Source organism: Camelus bactrianus, chromosome 22 (genome assembly GCF_048773025.1).
Source record: "Camelus bactrianus isolate YW-2024 breed Bactrian camel chromosome 22, ASM4877302v1, whole genome shotgun sequence".
Taxonomy (NCBI): Eukaryota; Metazoa; Chordata; class Mammalia; order Artiodactyla; family Camelidae; genus Camelus; species Camelus bactrianus.
The window spans coordinates 30,944,074-30,970,381 of record NC_133560.1 but is presented as its reverse complement, the minus strand read 5'-3'; the positions used below and the strand labels follow the sequence as shown (position 1 = coordinate 30,970,381).

Genomic DNA, 26,308 nt, shown 5'->3' with positions numbered 1-26,308 from the left:
GGGCCCGCTCCGCCCACCCGCCCGCGCGCGGGGCCCCGTGCTGCGCAGGCGCCGCGCAGGCCCCACCCCGTCCGCCTTGCCCCTCGGCGGCCGCGCCAATCAGCACGCGGCTGGGGGGCGGGGCCTGCGGCGGCGCGACGCTCGTCCTCCCCGCGCCTGCGCTGTGAGTCCTGCGAGCTACCAGTGGTCCCCGTTCGTCTCCGTGCTGCGGGCGGTCGTCTCTCTTCTGCGTCTTTCCCGCAGCCCTGTCTGGGTCCCGGGATGCCCGTCAGTGACAGACCGCCATTTACTTGGCGCCCTGGTCTCCCAACGTCTAGGCTTGTCACTGGCATCCACATCTGGGAGCGCTGTCCATGACCACCCACCTTCACACCCCAGGTCCCACCCGGCGATTAATAACACCTCAGAATCCGGGAGTCAGTCCCCCTCTCCTCGCCTCCACCTTAGTCCAGCCACCTTCTGTCTCCTGGGGGTCAGGACCTTCTTCCAGAATCTCCCGCCCGCAGTGTCCCTTCCCCCTCCCCCTAACCCTCGCCTGGCCGCGCTGGTCACCAGGGCAGGGCCTGGCCGGCCCAGGGAAGTGTTCAAGGAAAGATTGCTGAGTGAGTGACTGGAGCTGTGGCCAGTGCCAGGAGGAGGCTGGACCTCCTGACGGGTCTGTCCTGGCGTCCGGTTCCTGGGTGAGTAGAGGAGATGCGGGCGTAAAGGCCCCAGGCTCCAAGGAGGGAAGCGGGGTGGGGGCGGTGGTCTGAGCACCTGGAACTCCCCGCAGGTGTCTTCCTAGCCCTGGGAAGCCCCCTGTTCCGTGCTTATGTTGAAGACAGGTGCTGGGTGTGCAACCAAAGACTGCGACAGGCAGCTGTCACTAGTTTATCTTAAAACCTTCAGGTAAGTGCAGCTTCTCACAATTCCTGTGTCCCTTTCCCTCCTGGGTTCTCTGCTCTCGCAGGTAAAATAAGAGCCCAGGCAGGCACCTCGACCAGCCGGCAGCCACCACGTTGCTGAGCTGGTTTGGGACACGGGGTTCCTGTGCGCAGGATTCAGGCCCAAACCCAGGCCCCCCATGGGGGGCAGTGCTGGCATTTGATGTGTTTTCTTCCAGCTTGTGGGACTTTTAAAACTTAAAAACCACAGTTACAAAGATACAGGTGTGAACTGTCATCAGCGAGACCGCATGAAGACGTTTAAGGGAACGAATGTTAGCCTCCCTGTGTTGAGAGTCCCCAGAACCACCCCACACCCTGCTTTCACTTCTCTTGGGTTTATATTCAGAACTGGGCCTACTGGGTCCCATGGTGATCCCACGTTTAAGTGTTTGAGGAACTGCCACTGTTCTTCACAGCAGCTGCCCCCTTTACTGCCTGCCAGCAGTAAAGGAAGGCTCTGATTTCTCCAGTCTCGAATCTTTTGTTATCATCTCGGTCTTGACAGTCAAATACTGAAGGGGGCGTGGTGTCAGATCATAGGATTTGACCTCAAGAACTGCTGTTGGGGGGAGGGTATAGCTCAAGTGGTGGAGTTTAGCATACACAAGGTCCTGGGTTCAACCCCCAGTACTTCATCTAAAAATAAATAAAGTCTAATTATCTGCCCACCAAAAACAAACAGAACCACTATTGGAAATGCATCCTGTCCCACCTCGAGAACCAGCCCTGCTGGCCCTCACTTCTCAGGGAATCTGACCCCCATGGACCCAGGTTGACCCCAAAGCATAGACTGTGGGTCCCCACGTCACTTGGCCCAAGCCAGGCCTCTGGGATCATCCTTGAGGGACTGGTCCAGAGGCCTGACTGGGAGGGTGGATGTGACCCAGAGGTGCCAGGGGCAGATAGCAGAGATGAAAAGCCAGGACACTTGGAAGGGACAGAAGCTGGGCAGCTCCTCCCGTTTGGCTGGGCACTGCTCCTTTGAAACAGTCTCTTTGCCCGGGACTGCTGGCCCAGTCCCCAGGCAGACACCCTGTCCTGCTCATTTCCACAAGGTGAAAAATAGAAATTAAACCAGGATGAGAGCCTTGATAAGACTTTTGGAGGCAGTCTCTCCTCTGGCACTGCTGACATCAGGGCCAGGTCATCCTCTCTTGGGGAGAGGGTGTCCCTGCCCCCCCCAACCCCCACTCATGACAAGCACAGCCATCAGGCAAGGGTCCCTGCAAGCCAATAGGAGGCAAGCATGGCACTTAACTGGGGCACAAAATTGTGCAAGTGCCAAAAACACCCATCAGGATTAATGGGAGTTAGTGCAGCACTTCAGCAATCCAGAATGAACGCCAGAAATCCACGATGAACAAAGTACCAAACTTTAAAGGCAGATTGCACAGTGCTGGGCCATTCTGGAGTCCAAAACAAAATGGAAAACATAAGCCCTTTATACTTGGTTTTTTAATGTAGTTTTTGATGGTTGACGCTCCTCCCAGAACATTAAAGTGGTTGAAAAAGACTGAAGTTACTGAAAAGGAACTGTAAGTTTAAGCTTAAACAGTCTACTTACTCCAAACCTGAGTTTACTGGAATTTTACTTCTCCGGCTTTCACAGATGCAGACTCAGAAACGTTTTCATTAAAACCATTTACAAAAATACGTAAAAACCGTGAATAGGGGCTCACATGCCATTGTTTCAGGCTTTGATGGGGGGACTGTAGGGCTGTCTGCACCTGTGTGAGTTAGAAATCGTTGAAAAAAAAAGTAACTTATTTCACATTCCATCACTTACAGGTATTTAAATGACATCTGTTCATTGACGTCTGAAATAAGTCATCCATGGACACTGTTGTGATGGGATGACAGGAAGTGAATGTCCCTGGCTAGCTGACTGGTGAGTAAATGTCGGTACTCAGCAGCTGTTTAAAACCTGAGGATGCTGAGCGCTTCCTCAAGTGGCAGCGCCTCTGGGAAATAAGCTGTGGGTAAAAGCTATGTGTGCAGAAACGTGTGCAGCGGCTGCCACTGCTTGTGTTAGAAACACACAGAGCCATTCTGGACTGAAAGTGTGCGTCCCCCTCTGAAATGACATCAAAGCCCTAACCCTCACCCCTGGCGTGGCTGTACCTGAAAATGGGGCCCCTACAGACATACTCAAGGGCAAATGAGGTCAGGAGGGTGTGGCCCTGATCCCACAGAATTCATAGACCTCACCTGCTCACCTATCAAGGAAAGGCCGTGTGTGGACACGGCAAGAAGGTAGCCGCCTGCATGGCCGGAAGTGGGCCCTCCCCGGGAGCTGGCCCTGCCCCAGCCCTGACCTCAGAGTTCCCAGCTCCAGAGCTGTGAGGTAGTTCATTCTGTTGTTTAAACTGCCAGGCCTGTTGTGGCAGCTCCAGCAGACTAATAAGACAGCTATTTTCACCAACAGAATGTTTCTCAGACTTTTCAAGAATGTGGCGACAGTTGAAGAGATCTGCGTGCCAGGAGGGAAATGCCTGTGCCCACGTGTCCTCATGTACCCAGCCGGCTCATTTTTGTGTCCTTTGTGATGGTTTAACACATCTCCACCTTCTGAAGTTCCCCATTCAAGACACAGAACCTAATTCTCCTCCCAAGAGTAGGCAGACATAGGGATGTGAGCCTAAGGAATAAAATGTGGAGAAAGCCAAGGCATGAGACGTCTGAGTGGGTCACAAAGGGCACGGAGGCTCCCCCCACTGGCTCTGGGGGAGCCGCCACCCTGCTGGAGGAGGCTCAGGCAGCGTTGCGGTGGCCCCATGGGGAGGAGCATAGGAGGGGCTGCCCCAGAGGCGTACCCCCTGCCCGTCGTTGGGCCTTCAGATGAGGCAGCCTGGCTGATGCCTCATCTGCAGCCTCGCGAGGGACCCTCAGTCAGAGCCCCCTAGACAGATCACTCCCAGAGTCTTACCGTGAGACAGTTTGTTGTTTTAAGCTACTAAATCAGGGAGTAACTTGTTAAGACAGCGAGAGATAAGAACACTGTGCAGGTACCGTCCATTAAGCATGTTAAATAATATTTTGCCGGCCACTGGGAAGCTCCTAGATTTGCACAGTTTTAGAGCTGAAAGGATCCCTGGAGCCCCTGGGCTTGCAGACAAGGTAACCAAGCCCCAGTGTGAGCACGTCCAGGTTTCAGGTGAGTTTAATGCTGTGTGTGTTCACACACCAAAGCTATTTTCACAAACTGTCTAACTCGTGCTGTGAATTTCCTCCAGGTCCATCCTGAGTGCGTGGGCTGTTCCAGAGGCAGATGGAAGGAGGCAGCACTGCCAGACACCTGGAGGGGAACAGAGCAGGGTAAGCAGCAGGCTCCCAGCTCCCTCGTTCTTTGGAGAAGGAAGGTACTGGGCACTGAGGAGGGATGCAGACGCTGCGGCCAGGCTCTGAGATGGGATCTGGCTGTGAGGCCTAGGAGTTCGGGAGGCGGGGTTGCACATCCTCCAGACTGTCAGGTGGACAGCACAGCGCTGGCATCATCTGCTCACAGCTGCCCATCCAGGGGCCAGCCTCTACCTTCCCCATGTGTAAAATGGGGCATCCCTCCGTCCACCCAAGGCTGGGCAGGCTGAGACCCAGAAGCAGTGCCCACTCCCCAGTCCCACAGACGGAGGCTGCCAGCTGGCCCCTCTGCTGCTGTGCAGGAGGTGCTTAAAGAGGCCTGTGCAGAACTCCGCCCTCAGGCAGAATTCTCCAGGTAAGCCCTCCAGCCCTGCTGCCTCAGCCGTGTGGGGAGCACGCCTGCGAGGGTGGGGGGCCTGCTTCTCCACTGCTTGTAATCACAGGCTACACCCACCAACAGCTGCTAAAACTTACCAGCGGGGTTCAGGGGGGTCAGTTTAATTAATCATTCTTCTTAAACTTGCCGTTGATGTAGGGAACCCAGTCCAGAATCAGCCTCCAGTCAGTGGCCCACACGAGCCCCACGGTGCCCACAGCGCCCCACATGCCCGCTGTCGGAATCCTGCAAGGACAGTGCAGGTCAGGCCCCCTGCCTCTGGTAGCACATCTGGACCCTCCACCCCAAGCTGCTAATTTATCAGGTGGCCGCCACGCACCGGGCCCTGCCCAGCCTGCGGACACAGCCTGTTAATGCCCCCACAGGCAGGCACGATGACCCCAAGGCCACTCCATTCCCATCTTCTTTCATGTGGGATCTGCTTCAGGTTTTATTTGAGGACTTCTGCTGAAAATAGGAAAAGCCCAAGCTTATAACCACGAGGATAGCTAAGGTTTGCACGTAAGCGTGTCATGCAGTTTACAGCAACTCAACCTAAGACAGTCATGGGACCAAGGGAGGTGTGAGTTGTTGATGAGGCAAGCAAGGCACAGAGAGGGCAAGTCATTGCCCTGAGACACACAGCCCACCAGACGCAGAGCCGAGGCAAGGGGCTCCAAGACCACCACACACCACACTTAGGTCTCGCAATGGGCAGGGTCCAGGACAGCCCCAATGGTCCCACCCCCTCGTACAGCCACCCCCCTTGGAGTGTCCGCAGGACCAGTCACTCGCCTCTAGTGAACCGCACACGGGGAGAGCATGGGATGTCACTTCCAAGACGGGGTTATAAAGACTGTGGCTCCATCCTGGGCGCTCCTCCTCGCTCTGTTTGCTCTGAGGGGAGCCAGCTGCCACTTTGTGAGCTGCCCTGCAGAGGGCCCCTCCTGGCAGAGAAATGAGGGTGGCCCCCTATCCACAACCACAGGTGTGAGCTTGGGAACAGCCCCCAGTCAAGCCTTCAGATGAGACCCTGAGCAGAGGATCCAGCTCAGCTGTGTCCGAATTCCTGACCCACAGAAACGATACTGAATGCAAAGCCAAGAAGTTTGGTAGGCTGTTCGTTACACAGCGAAAGGCAGCTCTTACAGGTTCCATTGCTGGCCTGTGTAGGGTCAGTTTGTACATGGGTGCCCTCCTCACTGGGTCGCAGTAAACCGTGTGCCTGGGGTGGGGGTGGGGGGAGGCCGAAGGCTTGTGCTTCCATAGGATCAAAAAACCACCCCCACCCCCCAGCAACAACCCCCGCCCCCTGCGGAGAGGCCCACACAATTCAGCTTTGCGCCTGGTGGGGTCAGGGGTCACTGATGCTTTTGGAACAGGCTCTGGGGTGGGTGTGGGGAACAGAAAGGGAATTTTTCCTCCCACAGGTCAATAGCTTTGAGAGCTATTAATGTCAGAGGAGCCTCCCTCATGGAGGCCCCATCATCCTAGCCTCCTGCCTTGGGGCCCTGTTGACCGGCACAGGGAGGAAAGCAGCCATGAACCTGACCTCCCTGGGGCGCCGAGGAAGGATGCAGAGAACGGTGATGCTGACAGTCCCTTGTGCAAGGACCATTCCTCCCCTTTCTCCCAGGGAGCGGGCTGACACGCAGGGTGCCCAGCTGCTGAGCTGCGGTCCGAGACACAGCCCCACAGTGCCTCCTGGGCATGAGTCCTACTTCCTGGCCCCTGCAAGCCAGTGGCGAGTGGGACAGGGCTGCACCCCAACCTTGATTATTTGACATCAGCCTCATAGGGTGGGTCACATCGGTTTACTTTTCCTTGTCCACGGACTAGAATGTCAGCCACAAAAGTTCCTTTTATCTCTGTGTCTCTGGCATCCAGTTCAGTGCTAGGTGCTCACCCACGCTAGGTGCTCAGTGAGTGCTTGCCAACTGACTAAACCCTGGATGAGCGTGTCCGCTGCTCTGACCAGTACACATGGGAGCGGACCAGCAGCGCCGAGGGCTTCCGAGCCAGGGCGGGAGGGGCTGCAGGGGCCACCCGAAGCCAGGGACAGCCGCCTTCGTCCGGGGCCAGTGTCGCCCCAGCTGTAAAGCGCCACTGTCACTGTTCGCCTGAAGGTCCCTAGCAGCGCCACTGTCCAAGGGCAGCCCCTACCCGTCATCTCCCTGTCGGGGCTCGGGGACACGACTGCCGAGTACAGGCCCCTGTTAACTAGCTCTCCGCGCGGCGTGGGCAGCCCCATCCCGGCTGCCACATGGAGTCTCCCGAATCCCACCCGCCTCCCACGGGGAACGCAGGGGACAGGTACAGCCGCTGGCTTCACAACAACGTCAGACAAACGCAAAGGCAGTGAGCGTACAGGGTCAGTTTCCAGGCCCCAAGAGCTGAGCGCGGGGCGCGGGCCGGGTGGGCACCTCCCGAGTGGGCACCATCGCGGCCCCCAGGGCGAGCGGCTCCGCCTCGGGGTCGGGGACCCGCCACGCGCGTGTGCGCGAGAGAGACTGCGCCGCCGCTCGATGACTCAGTGTCCCGATCTGGGGCCGGGCAGGGCAAGGGGTCCGGGTCCTCACCAGTTTCTGGCCAGCTCGCGGTAGCGCGGGCCCAGGAACCTGCTCAGCATCGCGGCGCCGTCCCAGCTCAGGGTGACCCCAGCCCCGCCGGTCCGGGCGCACTGCGCAAGCGCGGACACCGCAGCGCGCAGGCCCGCAGGGAGGCCCCGCCCGGGAGGGCTGACCGCGCGAGACTCGGAGTCCGCGTCGCTGCGTGCGCAGACTCGGAAGACATTTGGAGTCGCTTCCGGGGGAGCCCGGAAGTCGTGAATGAACGCAGGCCAGAGTGGGCGTGTCCGGGAGGTGGGGCTTACCGGCCACGTGACTCGAGGACGCTGACTCCACCTCTCAGCTCCTGCAGCCGGAGGGGCCCCCTAGCTGTGCAACCTCTAGCTGCTGTTTCTGGCCCGCAACACTTGTTTGGTGAGTTTGTGTCCTTACTGCGTGTCAGAACTGTATTTACAATTAAAGAAAGTGAGGCCAGACGGGAAGGGGCTTGTCCAGAGTCGCACAGAGGGGAAGGGTGGCGATTTGAACTCCCTCTTGGAGGACTTAGGGGTTGTCACTGGACTCGCTGTCCGCAGGACCTTGGCCAGGTGGCAGAGCTTCCCCAAGCCTCGATTTGCTCATCATTAGTTGTCTGTTGCTTGGAGGACCTGTCGGAAATTTTGGGGACGTTTCGTTTGAGAGTAATTCCTCATTCCTGCCGCAGAGGGAGGCTTGGCTTCTCACACTGTCAGCATTTCGGGATACCTCCTGTTAGCTGACGGACCGGGGACAGGCGGGCTCTCCTCGCTTTGTTTCTGCCGCCCCAGGCTCGCTCGGGCTCGCCTTCCACAGTCACCGCCAGCGTCGAATGTTGGCTTGGACATGAGGACTAGACACCGTAGGTTTGTCTGCCCAGCCTGGCCCGTCCTCCTGGGATCGGCTTCTCGGCACCCTCCAAGACTGCGGTTCCCAGGGGCTGCAGGTTCCTACCTGCCCCTGGCCACCCATTGGAGGTTGGTGGGAGACCACAGTCTGGGCAAGCGGGCAGGGTACTCATTGCTACCGGGTTGGACATTTTTTTTGTCCTTTTCAGTTGCTCTGGGGGTTTTTGAGCTTGGGACCAGGGAAGACCCAAATAAGCCTCTGTCCTTGACGGAAACTTAAAAAGTGACATGTAGGGAACCACCCTGAAGATTGTTGAGAGAGGATCCATGAGATTGAAGAAGACCTGCCTGGAAAGATGAGCAGAGGAGGGCAGCCTTGGGGCTGCAGATCTTGGATCCATCCATTTCTGAAGCTCTGCCTCATTGCTCCTGCTTGATGCACTTCAGCTCTTGAGGCATAATACTTCTTGTTTCAAGTTACAAAAACGAAAATTGGCTTAAGAGGGAAGAAGGAAGTTTTATGGCATGTTGGATGTCTTCAGGCACAGCTGGATCCAGGAGTCTAGCAATTCATTATGAATCCCTCTCTGTCTCTCAGCAGTTCTTTCCTCTGTGCTGCCCTCACTCTCTGGTGAACTCTCTCTGAGCAGAGACCCCCAGAAACTCTGGGTTGACATTCCAGCAACCCTTGCAGGAATATGCCCTTTCCCCAGTAATCGCAGAAAGCAGTTCTCGTGAGCCTGCTGTGGGGGCAGGACAGAGTCAGCCCCTCTCATGTGAGGATGTGAGCTGGCGTTGGGGAGGATCCCTTAGAGAGAACAGCTGGGTTCTGTGACCAGAAGAGATGGTGGAAGAGAAGCAGGAACGGTCACCCTCCCTTGTGCCCCACTGGCCTTCTGCCCAGGTCTCCTGCGTTCCCTGTGGAATCCCTTTCTGGCCTTTTGGAAACCAAACTCCTTTTCTTATTTTTATTGACTTGAAAGTCATATGACATACAATTAACTATTTTAAAGTCTACAATTAAGTAGCCTTTAGTGCATTCACAAGATTGTGTAACCATCACCTCTGTCTCATTTTAGAACGTTGTCATCACTGCAAAAACAACCCCATCCCCATCATTAGTCACTCGAATCCCGCTCCCCAGCCCCTGACAGCCAGGAACCCACTCCCTGTGTCTTTGAGTACTGGCCTGTTCTGGACGTTTCACACCCACGGACTCATACGCTGTGTGTCCTTCTGTGTCTGCTTCTCTCCCTGAGCGTCGCGCTCTCAGGGTCCGTCCCCGTGGCAGCAGGTGTCAGGGCTGCTCTCCTGTTCATGGCCGAGCGACGCTCCCGCGTGTGGATGGGCATGTTGTGTTTATCCATCAACTGCTGATGGAGTCTTTTTAAATTTTTAAAACTTTATTGGGGTATATTCGACATACAAAAATGCATATATTTAAATCATACAACTTGGTATTTGGACATATGTGCACACCCGTGAAGCCATCACCACTGTGGCGGTTGTGAACAGCTCCCCCACCCTCAGGAAGTTTCTTTCTGTCCCTTTGTGACCACCCCCCCCAGCAACCATCATTTGGTCTCTGCTACTGCGAATGCGAATGCGTTTCCTAGACTGTTTCATAGAGGGAGTCACAGAGTATCTTCTCTTTCGTGTCTGGCTTCGTCCACTCAGCAGCATTGTCTTGAGTCGTCCCAGTCACTGGAGCTGTCAGCAGTTCCTTCCTTCCACTTCTGAGTCGTGTTCTGTGGAGCAGGTGGACCTGTGTGTTTACCCACTGACGTGTTAAAGGACAGTCAGGTTGTTTCCAGGTTTGGGCCATTGGAAAGGAACCTGCAGTGAGCAGTTGTGTCCAGGTCTCTGTGTGAACTTGTGTCTTCGTGTCTCTTGGGTGGATGCCTGGGGGTGGACTGGCTGCTGGCTGGTTTGTAGGGGAGGCCTGTGTTTAACTGTTGAAGAAACTGCCAAACTTTGTTATTACAATTATTGTTGTTGTTACTGAGGTGTAATTGACAGGCAACGTCGTGCTGGTTTCAGGTGCACCGTCAAGCTCCTTCAGAGTCGCTGCGCCCATCTGTGGTCCCAGCAGCAATGTGTGCGAGCTCCTGCTGCGCTGGGGTGTTCTGCAGGTTTAAAAAAGGGCACATTTGCTGTTCCTTCCCCGTGGCTGCTGTGACAACTTACCAAATGCTAGGCAGCTTACATTGTCAGGGATTTATCCTCTCCCAGTTCTGGGGGCTGGAAGTCTAAAATCCAGGTGTCACACACGGCTTTGGTCCCTCCGCAGGCTCCAGGGGAGGGTCCTTCCTGCGTTTTCCAGCTTTCGGAGGACACCCAGCATCCCTTGACTTGTGGTCTCCTCCCTCCTGCCTCTGCCTTCACGTGCCTTCTGTGTCTCTTCTGTCTCCTGTAAGGACACTGGTCGTTGACTTGGGTCCACCCTAATCCAGGATGAACCTGAGATCCTGAATTTGATCACATCTGCAAAGACCTTGTCTCCCAAAGGGTCCTGTTCACAGGTCAGGACATGGGCCTCTTTGTTGCACCCACCCCCACCCCCCTCCAGCGGCAGCACCGAACTGTCTCGTTGGCATGTCACTTCCCTCCCTGGCTGGCGGGTGGCAGGGCAGCTCCCTGCCTGGCTCCACAGCCTGTCAGCCCTGGGGGGCTTGGCGGGCAGCAAGCTCTCAGAGTCGCCTCCGTGGAAAGGTCAGGTCACCACCGCTGCGCACACACCCACCACCCCAGCTTCCCTGCAGCCTGCTCCCTGCCCACCTGATTTCTGTGAGCTGAGTTGGGCAGTTGATCCTTCCAGAAATTTCTGCAGAGCTGTCCTTTGCTGGGACAGAGGCAGTGCCTCACCCTGTGACAATTTTGGCACCTTTAAGATATTTTCAACCCCTTTACTGAGAGAGAATTCACGCACCATAGAGTTCGCCCATTCAGTGGGTTTTGGTGCATTCGTGACTAATGTTCAAAACCAGCAGGCAGCCGTTCCCCAGGAGCTGGTCAGCCTTCACATGGCTGGGAGCCCTATTCCCCCGCTGGCCCAGGTAGCTTTGCTTCCAAGAGGAGGAGGAATTGCTGTGGGCGTCAGTCCACGGCTCTGCTGGCCTCGCTCACCACCGCCGTCATGCCCCACTTGACATCCCCTCAAAAGGACGCATTCAAGTCCTGACCGGCTCCCTCCCCACCTGTGAGTGGAAACGTATTTGGAAATAAGATCTTTGCAGACGTGACTAGCTGAGCTGAGGTCGGACTGGAGAGTCTGCGGCCCTAAGCCAATGACAGGTATCGGTGTAAAAGGGACCTGTGGACCGACATGCAGGCGGAGACTGGGGTCGTGCCCAGGCCCCGGAGCTGGAAGAGGTGGGGAGGGCCTGGGACTTCTGGACTCCAGAGATGACAGATCCCTGGGGTTTCAGGCCCCACCCTGCGCCCACCCCCACAGCTGTGCAGAGCTGTTGTAGCGGCCCCAGGAGAGACACACAGACACACACGCGGGAGGCATGCCCATGCGCTCGCACCCCCAGCGCCGTACTTTGTGGAGTGTGCCCAGGCCACCTGGCGAGCACCCGCCTGGCCCCACTTCCATCCGTAAAGATCCGGGACAGCCAAGTGTTGTAAAATGCCACGTTTATTGCTACAGTGCTGTTATGTACATGACCGGTCTCCGAGCTGACTTTAAAGAGGATTATTGAAAAATCCCAAAGAATCCAGCCAGCTGTGTTGACATTTTATAAAATTATTTTTCTTAAAAAAAGTTTTTAAGTCAGTTATCCTGAGGCACTCTGAGCAACTTCCCCAGTAATTGTGGTTCTTCCTCCCCCCAAGGCTACTTTTCCCATGCTGGGTTAATCTCACTTTATATATATATAAAACTTAAATTATGTATGTAACACACAGTTCAGAAGTCGGCAGGCCTCAGGCGCTGCAAGGCCCCTGGGCCCCTGCCCATCTGGGCCTGTGGGCAAGACCAGAGAGAGGGGAACTGAGGCAGGTTCCCCAAAAGAGGCAAGGCCCACACACCGGGAGGGTCACCAAGAGAGTGGCCTGACCAGCCTGGGGGACAGACCCAGGGGTGAAGAGGTGGCCTCGGCCCCACGCTGTGATGTCCCACCTGTGCTGGCCTCGGGGTTCCCTCAGCCTTGGGCAGTTCCAGTCATGGGGGGTCAGGCAGACCCGTGCTTGGGGATGAGGGTGGGGGGTCTTGGGGGAGATCACCCAGATGCGGGTGGGGTGCAACACAGCCAGCCTGGGGGTCCACAAGGCCTCTACTGGGGAGGGGGTAAGGAGAGGGAAGCCAAGACTCCAGCAGGCTTGACTCTGCACCCAGGTGACACGTAGGGTGAGCAACACCCTGGGCTTTCCCAGGCCTCCGGGGACAAGTGTGTCCCCCAACCACAAGGGACAAGAGGGGCCCTCAGGGAGGCCTGGTTTGCAGCTGGTAGATGCCCATTCCCAGGGCCCTTCTGGGCAGGGGGCCCTGTACCTTCTCCCTGCTCCGTCCACAGCGGGACGGTCACCTGGGGAGCTGGGGGTTCTGTGCTGGCCCCAGGCCCCAGCCCCTCCGCTGAGTTTACAGAACAGGCTCCTGGTGGGAGGAAGAAAGGAAGGAAGGACGGACAGGGTATCTGTGGGGTCCCCCTCAACTGATAGTGCCGTCTGCCTACCAAGCAACGGTGGTCCTAGTAAGTCCCGCTTTGGAGAGGCCCGAGCGCCCCAGGGAGGGACGTGGGGAGGGGTTTGGGGGAGGAGGACCCTAGGCAGTTTCACCCACCTCCCTGCCCTGCCTGAGCCCAGGGTGTCCCGCTTCCTGAGGGGGAGGGGATGGGGCAGGGAGCCCCCACCCAGGAAAGGACCACCCACCCCTTCACAGGCAGCAACACGAAGAGAACAAAACCCCGCGTCTGAAGCGAACACGCGGGACAAGGCCCACGGTTCCGTTCTCTGCGTCCAGTGCCCACGGGGGTGGGGACCGCAGGTTTACACTGGGTCCTTTTAGTACTTTTAATAAAATGCTTGATCATGAAATGCAACGTTCAGTCCTAGAAACAGCAGCAGAAATAGCAAGAGACACAAGATTTTTATACAAAAAAATGTTGCTTACAAAACATATGCAAAAAAAACTTAAAAAAAAAAAAAAAAAAAAAGACAGATCAAAGGCATCCTTCTTGCTAGTTTCCTCCTGCATAAAAAAAGATCTAACTAAGGCTCCTTTTATTTCCTTAAAAAAAGTACTGGGCGTAGGCACGGCGTGCTGGCGGCTCCTGGCCGGGCGGCTCTGGCGGCACCTCCCTCCAGCGAGCAACACGGTTAACTTCTCCCCATTTTATACTTAAGGCATTTTTTTTTCTTTTCTAACAAAGTGTATATATTTCCTGTTCACTTTCTCTCTGGTTTTTGTCCCCCCCCCCCAATCTCCCCAAGAAAGACCCCCCTGGGGGCCGAGATGCCATTTCAGGGTCCACCAGGCCAGTGGCAGGGCAGTGGGGCAGTGTCGCCTCAGGAGCTGCGACCACTGGGGCCTCCAGTCTGTGTGGCTCGGTGCTGACCACAGTGCGTGTAGGGCACGAACCATCCGGCCCAGGTTGAGGGCAGGGATCGGGACCGGGCGCCTGGTGTGACCGTCCCGGGTTAGACCAAGGTCGGGTCACCCGTCTGGGCTGCACTCCTCTCACAGGTGCCCGGTGGGGTTGTGGGCCTCGCCCAGGCTCGGGTGGGCAGCCGACAGCACCATCTGGGGGTCTCCGACCACGCCTGACACCTTCTCCTCTTCCCGGCGCTTCAAGCAGGCGGCTTTGGGGTTGAGGTTACGCTCTGGGGGGAGGGGAGAGCACTGTGGGAGAGGGTCCCCAGGAGAGGACAAACGCGAGTGGGGGATCGGGGATGGTCAGGCAGGAAGCTGCCGTGGCCGCCTCCGTTTCCACCTGTCCCTGCACGAGAAGGCCGGGCGAGGAGGACGGGGCAGGGGCTCCGGGCCGGGCGCCTACCTCGCACCTGCTGCTCCAGGCCCAGGATGACCTGCACGGCCTGCTGCAGGATGAGCAGTTTGGTCTGCGCCTTGTCCGACTTGAGGTGCAGCTGGCACATGCGCCCCAGCTCCCGGAAGGCCTCGTTAATGTCCCGCACGCGCACCCGCTCCCGCGCGTTATTGGCCATCCGCCTCTCCCGGTCCCTCAGGTCTTTCTCCTCCAGGGACAGCACCTCCTCCGTACTGCTGGGTCACAGCACCGGGGCCTCCGTTAGTCCCCCACCAGGGGTCGTGGGGAGGGAACCCGCTGGCTGTGTGTGTGCGTGCCTTGGCTGCAAGCGTGTGTGTGCACAGGCACCATTCCTGGGGCGCAGGGACCGCAGGCGTATGCACCCCTGGACCCAGCTCTGGGTGCGCCGTGTGCGTCACACACCCGGGCAGACCCGCGCCTGACTGACCCCACGACACTGTCAGTGGGGCCTCCATCCCCAGCTGGGTGTCTCCAGGGAGCGGAGACGCATCCCTTGCCCCCGCCAGTTCCATGTGCCCCAGGGCTGGTCTGGAGCCCCTCCTGGGATGACGACCTTCCCCTTTCAGAGCAGTCACTTGCTGGGTGAGGGAGAGCTGGGCCTGGCTGCACCGGCCTCTGGTATAAAAGGCCCAGAAGACCCTAGCTTAGCAGGCAAAGGCCTGGGACTCTTAGTTCCCGAGACCCTACACTCCGGAGGGGGCCTCAGAAATGCATCTGCCCTATGGCGAACTCTGGCTGCCCAAGAGCTGCGGCCACCGTGAGCACCGGCCCCGGGCTCAGAGCAGCAGCTCCCTGGGCCCCCGGCACTTCTGCTGTGAGTTCACCGAGCGCCTGCTGCATGGTGGGCGGGGTGTCGGGCCAACACACAGGAGCCTGGCATGGGGGCTCAGACGGCCACCTGCCTACCCACGGAGCCCAAACCCCCGCTCAGGCCCCACAGCTGTGCTGCACGGGGCCCTGCATTGACCTCCCTCTCTGCCTGGTCCTGACCGGTAGGATGGGCCGGTCTTACTCAGGACACCCACCACATGTACATGTGGTCCTGCCCACCCACCCACCCTGCCCTCAGGCCTGAGCGATCCCTCCGGGTGGCGGCGGTGGCGGCAGAGGCCCGGATCCCAGGACAAGCACGCAGACCAAACTGACAGTCAGGCCTTGGGTCCCCTTTCTTCCCTCAAGTCCCAAGGAAGGCCTTGGGGGAGGAAAGGCCCAGTCGCAGCCCTGCCATTCCAGTGCTCGGGCACAAGTGCGAGGTGAGGAGGGCTGCCGGTGGGAGCGAGGAGATGGGCGGCCGGGAAGGGGGAGCGCGGGAGGCAGAGAGCAGAGAGGCAGGCGCAGGGGACACCGCCATGGAGACGCGGAAACCTCAGAGCTGAGGGGACAGCGGGTGGCAGGCCAGGGCCCTAGCTCCGGTCCAAGCGACAGTGCTGCAGGAGAGAAAGGGTTAACGGGGTGGCAGGAGGGGAGGTTAAGGAAGCAGCTGGGGGAAGGGATCACCCTTCCTGATCCTCACCCAGCCCCGGGGGTGGGGGTGAACCCCAACTGCAGATGGGGACTGAGGGGCTCAAGAAGCCCCACAAGGGGTCTGCTCAGAGCAACAGACTGATAGCTGCTGAGACCCAGGAAATGCCAGCCCCTGTCAGCTGGGCTCTGCGCTTCCTGAGAAGGAAGGGCCAGGCAGGCAGAGGGCCCCAGGCCCAGGATGCAGTTCTGTGCCCAGGTGCCTGGGTACACAGGGCTGAAGTGCAGTCTCTTCCTCTCACTGTGTGTGTGGGGGGACACTGGGGCCAGGCCAGGCAGAGGGCCAGCAGTCAAGACGGAAGGAGATCACTGTGGGGGATGGCCACATAATGTGGAGATCACTGCAGGGAAAGGTCCGAGTGAGGGACGGGGAGAGGTCCCAGGAGGGGAAATGAGGTTAGAGCAGAGGACATCACTGCGGGGTGGGGGAGTCCTCACAGTGAGGAGGGGACATCACTGTAGGTCACGGGGAGCTGGGGGGGAAATCACAGCGGGGAAGGTGGCCACAGTGGGGCAGACTCCTGGGGGGAGGTGGGAGTCACAGCAGGGAAGGTCAAAGTAAGGGAGGGGGAAAGAGGTGGGAGCAGAGTGGGGTAGGTCACTGCAGGGGAAAGGCACAAGGAGGGGGAGACGGCACAGCTGGGGGGGTCATTGCAGGGGAGGCTGGCTCCAGGAAGCAGCGGTGGGGGAGGGGAGTGGCGCCCCCACTGACCTCGCACCTGCTGCTCCAGGTTCAGGATGACCGACACGGCCTGGTGCAGGATGAGCAGTTTGGTCTGGGGCTTCTCACTGTTGAGGTGCAGCTGGCACATGCGCCCCAGCTCCTTAAAAGCCTCATTGATGTCTCGGACCCGCAGCCGCTCCCGCGCGTTATTGGCCACCCGGCGCTCCTTCTCCCGCTCAGCCTTCTGCTCTGGGGGGAGAAGGTCGTCCTCGTCCTCGTCCGGGCTACAGGGCCGGGGGCCAGAGGGAGACAGTGAGGCGGGGCCGGGCGCGGGGCCCGCCACGGCCTCCTCGGGGAGTGGGTGCCCTGTGCGTGTGCGCGTGCGCCCTGGGGAGGGGGCGCCCTGTGTGTGTGCCCCCTGGCGGGGGCGGGGGCGAGGGCGGCACCTGGTCCGGGTCCGCGCGGGCTTCAGATCCCTCTTCTCCTCCTCGGCGTGCTCGCCCACCGCCGCGTTCTCCTCGTCCTCCTGCTCCTCCCGCTTGATCTCCCCGGCTCCGGAGGCGGCGGCGCCCCGCCCAAGTTCTGCAACGGCCAGGGTCAGGGTCAGGGCCACACCATGGCCCCGTCCCTCCCGGGAGGGTGCAGCTCTCCTGCGACAGCCCGGCTTCCGTTGGCAAGAACCTGAAACGTCCACTGAAAATCAGACCCCTGCCTCACCCCCCCCCCCACAGGCACCAATCCCAGGCAGCAAAGAACCAAACGGGAAAAGCAAAACCTCACCACCTTCGGAAGAAGGGCACAGAAACATCGCTGCCACTCGGAAGCAGAGAACTATTTCCTAAATACTAAAGGAGCTGTCCTCAAAAGAAACGAATCAATAAACGAGTATCTCTAAACAGAGACTTCGATCACCAAGGCACCACGAAGAAGGCAAGAGGGCAGGTCACAGGATAGAAGGTACTCCTTACATATAAACCAACAAAGGACAGCTCTCTGCAACGAAAAAGTAACTACGAATCACGAAGAGCAGACAGCAAGGACAGAGGAGGGCGCCCGCCGGACGGCGCTGTGCACGTCAGGAGTGAAGGACATCCTGCTCCTATCTAAGTCCTGCTCGCGGGTGTGGCCACTTTGGAAAACAACTAGGCTAAAGCTGGAAAAGGTGGGCACAGGAGCGCCCAGAAATTCAACCTGGAATCACACCTGCGCCGGGGGCCGCGCCAGGCACGAAGGCCCAGGGTAGCGAAGGACCTAGGACCTGGTGCCGCACCTGGTCAGGGCCTGTCCCTGCACTCCCGGGGGGCGGGGTGGGGAGGGTGGCCGGGGGGCCACCCAGCAGGTCTGCAGTTCACAAAGCCCCAACACTTCAGCAGCAATGGAGGGCACACAGCAGCGTGAACCCCACTACGCGGCCCTGGGAGCTAGCCTGGGCTCTCCAGCAGCTGATCCCCCTGCCCCCCAGTGCCCTCAGATAAGAGACCAGGTCCGGGGGTGCTCCTCGGCACCACTGACCTGGGGCCGGGCATCCTCGGCACTGTTGGGGGTAGAAGAGCATCTTTGCCCCACACCGTGGACACCGGGACCTGGCTGCTGTAACAAGCACAGACGTCCCGGACCTGCCCACGGGCGAGAGCCGAGGTGTGCAGCAACAGAATCTGGAACCCAGGAAGCACTGACTCAGTGGCTGGTTTTCGGGGTGCAGGGGGCTGGTATGGGGGGGTGTGCGGGCAGGAGTGAGGGTTGTGTGGTGGGCTCCAGGGTGGGGGCTCGTGGTCAGGGACGCACAGCACGCTACTGTCACGACACGGCATTGTTTTTCACAAGGTCGGTGGGGGCGGGGGCGGTGGAAGCCAGGCTCAGCCACTGCCCAGTATGGAGTCTCAGACCCTCCCCAGGCCTCAGTCCCCTTCACGGTGGCAGAGTCTGTGTTAAAGACCCTGGGACAGGCCACCATGACAACCAGGACGAACCCCAGTGTGCGCTCCCCAGACTCCCACACTCTTCCCCGCTCCCGTCAAGTGGATGGCCGGCCCCTCGCCTACTGCAGGACACTCAGTGTGCTGTCACCTCATCAGACTTGAAACCCTCTCGACCTCACCCTGTTCCCGCTACTGCCGAACACCCCACAACTCCACTGGCATGGCCATACCTGCTCTGGTCCAGTCTGGGTCCTCAACTCAGCACCCCAAGCAGTCCACACTCCTCCATGTCCCTCAGCGCTGCCACCCCCCCACCCCGAGATGCAGAGACCCAGGCTCTGCTCCATCCGGACCCCATCCAGGCTCCCTACTCTAAACTCCAGCATGTGCCAAGGATGCCCAGACCGTACCCTAAACTGAAGATGGGAACCCCACCGCCTCCTCTGCATCTGCAAATCCTGTGGGCTCTGCCTTCAGAACACCTGGAAGTCACCCACCATCACCCCTCTACTGCCCCTGCCTGGGCCAGCCCCCAGCATCCGTCCCCTCTACCCTGGTCTCTCCCTCTAGTCCTTTCCAGTCTGTCCGCCCCGCAGCGGCCACCAGAGGTTGCCTCCTACGAGCACCCAAGTCAGGCCCCACACTCTGCCGAGTTCTCCAAGGATCCCACCTCCCTGGGGTAGAAGTCAGGTCCTCCCTGCAGCCCCCAAGGCCCTGCACGACCTGCCTCGTCCTCTCCCTGCCCTCTCATTTTCCCTCACTCTGCCTCAGCCACACAAGCCTCCTTGCTGTTCCCCCAACACACCAGGCATGGTCCTGCCCCAGGGCCTTTGCTCATGCTCCCCCAGGTGCCTGCCTGCTTTCACTCCTCCTCTACTCCATTCAAGTATCACAATCTTGTCCTCACCACTAACTTAAAAATGACAGACCTCCTGCAGCTCCTCCCCTGCCCACTTTCTCCCCAACACCTGTCTCGATGCAATCACACCACCTTCCAGCCTCCACACTCCACATGCCCTCTTCTCTGGTCAATCCCTTCTAGCCCCCCATGCCTAGAGGGGTGCCAGGCACACAGCGGATGCTCAACATACGCCTGTCAGGTGAACAGCGTTGACCTGGTGGGCCCTCCTCCCTTCCAAGGGGAGCCGACCCAGGGACCTTGCCGGCCTCTCTGGGCCTCTAGGTGGTGCCTTCACACAGTCTGGCTCCCACCCCTGTGGGACCCCAGCACTTGGCCTGCTAGGGATTCCCTGGGGAGGAGTGAGTATGGTGGGTGAACCACCCCCACCAGGCCCCTGAACCTGTTTCCTCAACTGGAAATAGGGGTGGACAGTCCTAAGCCCACAGGCTGCCGGGAAGGCCTGGCAATGGCGTGGGGTCTGAGCCCCAGCCCCACGCATGGAGGTTCTCAGTCCCTCTGCCGACCCTGTCTTCCAGAGGAGGAATATATGGCTTAGGGGGTGACGCCCGCCGACTGGGCCCCCACGGCACAGGTGACCCTGAGCTGCACCACCCTGCCCGGCCAATGACGCAGGGCTCACCGCTATAGGAGTCAGGTGGCCGGGAGAGGTCGGGGAGGGCCACGTGGTTGTGCATGAGGCTGCCGCTGCCCGAGAGCCCGTCCTCCGAGGGGCCGCCTCCCACCTGTGGACGAGGAGGCGTCGTCAGCGCTGGGCTGGCCCTGCTGCCCGCCTGCCCGGCCTGCCCTCGACCCGCACTCACCAGGCCAGCGGGCCGTCCACCCAGCGGCAGGACGGGGCCAGCGAAGCCCGGGGCCAGCACCCCATGACTGGGTGGGAGCCCGTGCACGTCCCCTGCTGTCCCCACAGCATGGCTGCGCAAGACGTGGATGGCCTCGTCCAGGTGGTCCTCCATCTTGTGCTGCTGCAGAGGGGCTGGGGGTGAGGGGTCTGGGCCGCCGGCACCCCGCGTGGCCCAGCAGGGCCAGTTTTGGACCTCATTCCTGACAGACTGACTGAGTTCGCCCTGGTCAAAGAGCACCTGTCCTGTGGCACGCTCTGCTGGTCCTCAAGGGCTCTCACAGGACATGGTTCCAGTGTCACGTGGGGCGCGGCCAAAGAGGACACACGGACTTGCCCCCCCCAGGGCCTCCCACCCCAGAAACCGGTGTCCCTGTCTGCGCGCCCCGCCCCGGCCCCCAGGACGCTCACCAGGCTGTGCAGGCCACCATCGTAGCTGGGTGATAAGGCGCCAGGGGCTCCCGCTCGGGGCCACTGCGATGTTCCTGGAAGGGGCAGGAGGCGTTGAGCGGGCAGGGGGTCGGGGAAGGAGGGGCCGCGATGCCAGGGCTGGCCACACGGGGGCGCCCATGCCTGCAGAGCCGGGAAGGCCTCGAGTGGGGATCTCAGCCCAGCTGGCCTGGTAGCTCCGAACGGAACCCTGGGAGTGAGTCTCACTAGGCCGGGATGTGAACCTCATGGACAGGTCACGTCTTCAAGCCTCAGTTTCCCCAATTGCGAAATCCACACCTAGACCCCTCTGCGGGGAAGACGGCTCGTGCGCACAGCAGGTGCCCGGGAGCTGGCTCCTCCCAGGCCAGGGCACGGTGAGGGCCTGCAGGCTTTTTTAATGCAACTGCCCAGGCCTTCCAGAAAGCTCTGGCCCTCACTTCTCAGACCCCACGGAATGCCAGGTGCATCCTCCCAAGGACCGGAGGAGCCTGCCCCCTCAGCAGAGCCACATACAAGGTATGCAGCTGAGACCTAAAACCTCGGGGGTTAATCAACGCCAGCATGTATGTGTCCTGGAGACTGGGCACAAGCCTCGGGACGGCTGCCCTGGCCCCTTGGAGGCCCATGCCCTGCTGGGTCCCACCTGCCCCTCCGGCTCACACTGGGAACTGCTGCATCCTGCGTCCTAGCCTCTGCCCATGCTGTGACCTGAAAGCACTGGCTTGGAGGCCACCTCCTCCAGGCAGCCTTCCCAGATGGCCATAGGAAGGTGAGCTCTAAAGCAACTGGTTGTCCAGCTCCCTGCCCACCCGGAGCTGCAGCCACCAGACCGCCTCCCTCCCCTAGCATGGCACAGACCTGCTAGGCCCTGGGGGGAGCCCACCGGGGTTGAGGGGCTGGACGAGAAGTTATTGCTTGAGTGATCCGGGGAGTAGATCTGCGATGGGAACAAGGAGAAAGAGCCAACAGGCAGCAGGTCAGGGGCCAGCCTCTCAGAGTCACAGGCCCAGCCACCTTGCCACGTACCATGTCCCGCAACTCACTGAGGCCAGCGCCTTCCCAAGGGCATCCCCAGAGCTGCCGGCCGTGGTCCCACGGGAGCCTGTGGGTGAGAAGAGGTGAGGCCCAACCTTGGGGATGCAGTGGCCCCGGCACGCAGGTCGGGCTTACATGCCCGCGCCGACGGAGCGCCCCCCTCCTGCACTTGGCTGCCCTGCAGACATGCCCCAGCCCGGCACTGGGCAGCCCCAGTCCCAGCCCGAGTTCCCGACGTCTCACTATGGTACCCCACGGCTGCTCTGGGGGCAGGCAGACCGCCAGGCTCTGGGGGAGCAGCTCCCCTCTGTGAGCCTGTCTCCCCAAATATAAAGCGGGATTCACTCTTCAGAAAGCCGTCTGGGAAGACCTGCAGGGCCCAGGAAGCAAAGCGCCGCACGGGGCTGGTCCAGGAAAGGGAATGACGTTAGCGTCGACGAGGGCCGCGTCCCGGCAGAACACCCCCCGGGAGCGCTGTGGAGGGGCCGTACCCAGGAGGCTGTCGGCCCCGCTGACGGGGGGCGTCTGGCTGGAGACGCTGCCGTAGGCGGCCGCGGGGGCCGAGGAGAAGGTGGACACGGCCGGGAGCCCCCCGTTCACCTCCGCTCCGTGCAGCTGGTAGCCCTACGGGTGGGGGCGGGGCCGGACGGGGTCAGATGCGGGCACTGCCCACACCCCCGCCCCACAGGCCACCCTGGGGGGCCTACCATGCGCTCGTGCTGGTGCAGGCCGCTGAACCCACCGCCACTGCTGCCCACGGAGCTGCTGCCCCCTGGCGCGAGGGGCAGTGGGGACGAGCCGCCACCTAGCATGGGCCCAAAGCCCGCCTGGCCTGGGGAGCTCCAGAGCTCAGCCGAGGGGTGCAGGCTGCCATCTGCGGAGAGGGGAACGGTGAGGTGGGCAGACGGGGGACCCTAGCCAGGGCCGTGTCCTAGGTGAGCCCCCTACGTACCTGCCAGGTAGAAGGGGGAGGGGTAGGCACTGCTGGAGGTCTTGGTGGATGAGTAGGCGGCGGTGTCCCGGCTGTAGTCCTCCCCTGAGCTGGGTGGGTACACCTGTGGGAGGGTGGGCAGGCGGGGGCGAGCAGGGTGAGGACCAGCCGGCCCCTGGCCCTCAGCTGGCCCTGTAGCAGGCTGCCCCTCTGCCAGGAAGGCAGTCCCCCTCGCTGCCCCTCACCTGTGCCGCTCTGACCCTTCCCTCTAAAACGGCCCAGTGCTGGAGGCTCTGCTGTTCCTTCTTCACCCCACCTCCTACCCGCCCCACAACCCCAGCCTCTGTAGACTGGACCCCCTGCCCAGAATACCTTCCCACCCCTTAGTCCAGCAAACTCCTATTCACTCCTCAACCCCCAGCGGTGCCGCCTCCAGCCCTCCCTTCTCCCTTGTTCCCGCAGAACTGGAACCTCCCTAAGACCCAACCCTGATCACACAAGGCCTGGGGTCCTCAGAGGTGGGGCCCTGGGTTAACTGCCTGCCCCAGCTGCCCCAGACCAGCGAGACGGCAAAGGCTTTCTACAGTCAGCGTCACCTCTGATTGGCTGGTGCTGCCTGGCCCAGCAGTGGAGCAAGGAGTGGGTATGACCGCTGAGTGACTGAAGGCAAAAGTGGGCCCGGGGGTCTCAGCTTTGATGTTGCAGGAAATTGAGGGGGAGGTGGTCAGGCGAGGAAAATATGGGGTTGATGACATCATGAGTTGAGACTGAAGAGTGCCTGTGCCTCCTGGTGGGGGCATGTGGACCTGGGGTGACGCAAGCGGGGCGGGCTGCATCAGTCTCGCGGTTCCTGCCGGGCCCAGCGCAGGAGCCAGGCAGGGAGGGTGGCAGCCAGGCTGGGGAATCCAGCAAATTGCCTTTTCTTCCAACGTGATTAAGTTGAGGGAGCAGGGCGCTGGGAGCCGCTGGTGGCTCGGCACCATCTGCTGGGCCTGGCACCCTGCCAACCAGCAGGCAGCGGGGTGAGGACACAGTGCAGCTCTGAGCAGGACAGCTGGGGGGACGGCAGGGTGGGAACTGTCTGGACTAGCCCCTGGGACGTCTTGCCTGCTCCCTGTCCTAGGACCCCTGATCACACCACTCTCTCTTAAAGTAGGAAGGATCCAGGCTAGACGTCAGAGGAACTTCCCGACTCCCGCAGAGGCTGTCTCTGGTCTGAGGTGGGACTCCCGGGGGGTCACGCGTACCCACAGCAGCTCACAGCCCAGTACCCCACTGACACATGGCATGGCCTCTGGCAGGGGCCCTGCCTGTCCCAGGACTCACCGAGGACGGGAGGCCCGGCGGCACCTTCCGGACTTTCTTGGGCTGAGCGTCTGTCAGGAGCAAGAGGAGGCAGGGAAGGATGAGGGGGCCCTTCCTGCCTGGGATGCGCCGTCACTGGATGGGGCAGACGGCCCCCAGCCTGCGCCTCCGAGGAGAGCCCCGAGCTACTGGTAAGACGGCTTAAACAAGACTTGGGTCCCTGTGCAAACTCGCAGGGCAGGGAGTGGACGCAGGGACGAGGGACATTTGGGCACCTGCGCCCCGAAGCCCCAGCCCTCAAGTCACTGGGCCCCGGGCCCCGTCTAGCGGCTGTGTGCGTGTGGGGTAGCTGTGCTATCTAAGCGGCCCCCCTAGTGTAGAGCTGGGGTGCTGCCTGCTGTCCCAGGTGTGCTCCGGGGAAGACATGGTGTTAGGATGCTTCCTTCAAGCGACAGTGCTGGGCCGCTGGCCATGCCCTCAGTGTCCTCGAGTCAACAGCGTTAAACAGCGTGTCTTTACCTGGAAACGCCCCTCGCCCGAGGCCGTGTGGACCGTGTGGCCACCGGGCGTGACGGGACTGTGACCCTCCCCCAGCTCGCCCCCCCGTCCCCCCGCCCACCCCGGTTCTGGAAGGCGCCCCCGGCCGCCCCACTCACCCAGGCCGCCGTCCGCAGCTCTCCGCCGGGGGTGGCCGGAGTACGAGTAATACTGGGACCCGTCCTTGACACCCGAAGGGGACAGCGGCCCCGGGCTGCTCAGGGCCAGCTCGCTGGGCAGGAAGCCGGCCTAGGGGGGTAGGGTCATCACTGTCCGGCCTCCGCTTCCCCAGGCCAACTCCGCTCTGCGGGGTGACAGTGACCTGGGCCTGGGGACGTCCCTCAGGAGGGATGGGCGGCTCTCTCCTGACGCCCGCGGCACCTTTCTGATCTAACTCTATGGATTTATTTCCACGAAAGAAACACACGGAGGAAGAAACACTGCTGCCGTCAGGCCGAAGCTGAGCCCCGTCCCCAGCGCCGCTTGTAGTAAGCGCGCCTCCAGCATCGGTGGGATCTGCTCGTCTTACTTGGCTCTTATCTTTTTGTTTCTTTTAAGGTAAACAGTTGAATCTTGCAAATGTTAAGTCTGAATAAAACCCTCTCCCCTCAACAGCATGAGTGACGGGGGTTCCAGCCCAGTTCCGCAGCCCCGGTGCTCCTGTCTGTTAAGAGGGGCCTGCCAGCCGGTCCCCAGCTCAGGGGCAGCGTGGACCTGGTGCCGGCTGGCACTCGGCAGCTGTGATGGCTGCGGCCCCGCAGAGGCCCGGTGAGCACATGAGTGTCACTGTCAGGGACCCAGCTGCGCCCTGAGACTTGAGTTACAGGAATGAAAACCCTTGGGCGTGGGGAGGAGGGCCCCGAGGGGTGACCAGGATAGGAGGCCACGTGGGACCACTGTGTGGGTGCCTGTCCCTGTCGGCCCCATAGCTCAGGTCGGGTGACTGGGGGCCTGCGGGACAGCTCCCTGGAAGGGACTAAGGAGCAGGAGGTGCTGGGGCTGGACTGCAGGGCCAGGCTGGATGCAGCAAGGAATAGGGCCTCCGGGCCACGGGGATGGCCTGGTTTCCTGTCTGCCACTCCGGGGTGGGCAGGTGTCTCCTGGAGCCCCTTTAGCTGTGCACTGGGGCCCACAGGCTGGACCCCAGGCAGGGGAGCCGTGGGGCAGGGGCCACGGCCTCCCCGGTGTCCCCCCCCCGACCCCGTCCACAGCCAGCCGGCCAGCCTGGCCCAGGGCCTGGGCCTGTTTTAGCTGCAGCTGGAGAGTGACCAGCACTCGGCTCGGCCCAGGAACCTTCCACAGATCAGGAGGCGATTGGGACGGATTTGTTTAAAACTAAAAGTAGGTGGGAACAAAAGGTGGGGGTGAGGGGCTACGCGGTGACCGTGGCCCCCACTGGGGCTCCCCAAGGCCCTACCCCCTGCACTGCCCCTGGTTTGAAGAATGGGTGCTGATGGGACCCCCGCCCTCCACCCGCTGAGTGGCCTCACCTGAGTCAGGCCGCCAACACCCGCGTCTCTTGCGAAGGGGGTGTACGCACCCCTCTCACCACCCTTGCCTGGAAGAAAGGAAGGAGGGTCACCTGGATCCGACCTAGCGCCCAGCACGTGTCTGAATACAGCAGGCACGCCACTGTGCACAGCGCTAGAACCAGAACTGTGTTGGGACGTGGGTCTCCCCGTTGGCCTTGCAACAGGCGGAGGGACAAGTGGGGGTCTAGCCGGACGCTGTCTGCAAGTGACCTGCAGAGCATTCTGCAGGCCCACCACAGCCCCACACGTCCCGCCCAGAGGCGGGACTGCACTCACTTGGCTCCCTCTCCCTTCTCAAGCCTCAGGTTCCTCTGGTCAAGGTCGTGAAGAGTCAACGCCCCAGGGTGCTGGGCTCCCGGGGGACAGGCCGGGGTCCCTGGCATCTGCAAGGTTCAGTGCCCAGGCCCTGGGCTCCTAACCAAACTCCCGGCCAGGGTCAGGCCATGAATGAACATGTGATGTCCCTGGGGACACTGATCCAAGCGACTCAGTGTGAAGGGGCCCCTTCTCCGTGTGGGCGGGCAAGGTCCAGGCTTTGGGTGACACGAATGGACAAATACCTACAGCTACACAAA

The 26,308-nt window shown here is 60.6% G+C and overlaps 2 protein-coding genes and 1 long non-coding RNA gene across 32 annotated transcripts in view; 1 reads left to right on the top strand and 2 right to left on the bottom strand.

The window, feature by feature from the left end:
* Window positions 1–752: 752 nt before the first annotated feature.
* On the top strand, window positions 753–24,813 carry LOC123611795 (uncharacterized). Of its 5 annotated transcripts, XR_012501709.1 has the most exons (7): window positions 753–888; window positions 2,715–2,814; window positions 3,352–4,241; window positions 4,500–4,638; window positions 22,822–23,002; window positions 23,516–23,855; window positions 24,621–24,813. It is a non-coding gene; the product is annotated as an uncharacterized LOC123611795 (long non-coding RNA). The 5 variants fall into 5 exon arrangements; XR_012501708.1 differs by lacking the exons at window positions 753–888; window positions 2,715–2,814; window positions 3,352–4,241; window positions 4,500–4,638 and adding an exon at window positions 7,489–7,640 and having other exon boundaries at window positions 23,516–23,579; window positions 23,661–23,855; XR_006718888.2 differs by lacking the exons at window positions 753–888; window positions 2,715–2,814; window positions 3,352–4,241; window positions 4,500–4,638 and adding an exon at window positions 7,489–7,640 and having other exon boundaries at window positions 23,513–23,579; window positions 23,661–23,855.
* UQCR11 (ubiquinol-cytochrome c reductase, complex III subunit XI) lies at window positions 4,071–7,398 on the bottom strand. The gene is made up of 3 exons (XM_074351273.1): window positions 7,239–7,398; window positions 4,758–4,905; window positions 4,071–4,221 (listed from the first exon to the last, which is right to left on the bottom strand). Exons 1-2 carry the CDS (start codon window positions 7,286–7,288, stop codon window positions 4,785–4,787), a joined length of 171 nt encoding a protein of 56 aa, XP_074207374.1. The 5' UTR covers window positions 7,289–7,398; the 3' UTR covers window positions 4,071–4,221; window positions 4,758–4,784.
* The window catches only part of TCF3 (transcription factor 3), a 34,186-nt gene continuing 19,589 nt past the window's right edge, over window positions 11,712–26,308 (bottom strand). For 2 of the 26 annotated variants that reach the window (XM_074351242.1, XM_074351241.1), the window contains exons 6-20: window positions 25,692–25,759; window positions 24,321–24,450; window positions 23,686–23,735; window positions 22,956–23,165; window positions 22,381–22,483; window positions 22,136–22,302; window positions 21,920–22,052; window positions 21,437–21,495; window positions 21,252–21,330; window positions 20,373–20,446; window positions 19,924–20,085; window positions 19,743–19,845; window positions 16,729–16,963; window positions 16,331–16,566; window positions 15,148–15,524 (exon numbers count right to left, since the gene is read on the bottom strand). In XM_074351242.1, coding sequence (XP_074207343.1) covers window positions 15,163–15,524; window positions 16,331–16,566; window positions 16,729–16,963; window positions 19,743–19,845; window positions 19,924–20,085; window positions 20,373–20,446; window positions 21,252–21,330; window positions 21,437–21,495; window positions 21,920–22,052; window positions 22,136–22,302; window positions 22,381–22,483; window positions 22,956–23,165; window positions 23,686–23,735; window positions 24,321–24,450; window positions 25,692–25,759 — 2,171 coding nt within the window. In that variant the 3' untranslated portion in view covers window positions 15,148–15,162. Of the gene's footprint in view, window positions 13,913–14,085; window positions 14,313–15,147; window positions 15,525–16,330; window positions 16,964–19,742; window positions 19,846–19,923; window positions 20,086–20,372; window positions 20,447–21,251; window positions 21,331–21,436; window positions 21,496–21,919; window positions 22,053–22,135; window positions 22,303–22,380; window positions 22,484–22,955; window positions 23,166–23,685; window positions 23,736–24,320; window positions 24,451–25,691; window positions 25,760–26,308 lie in introns of those variants that run through there. The other 24 variants (XM_074351247.1, XM_074351248.1, XM_074351249.1 and 21 more) reach the window with 24 other exon arrangements.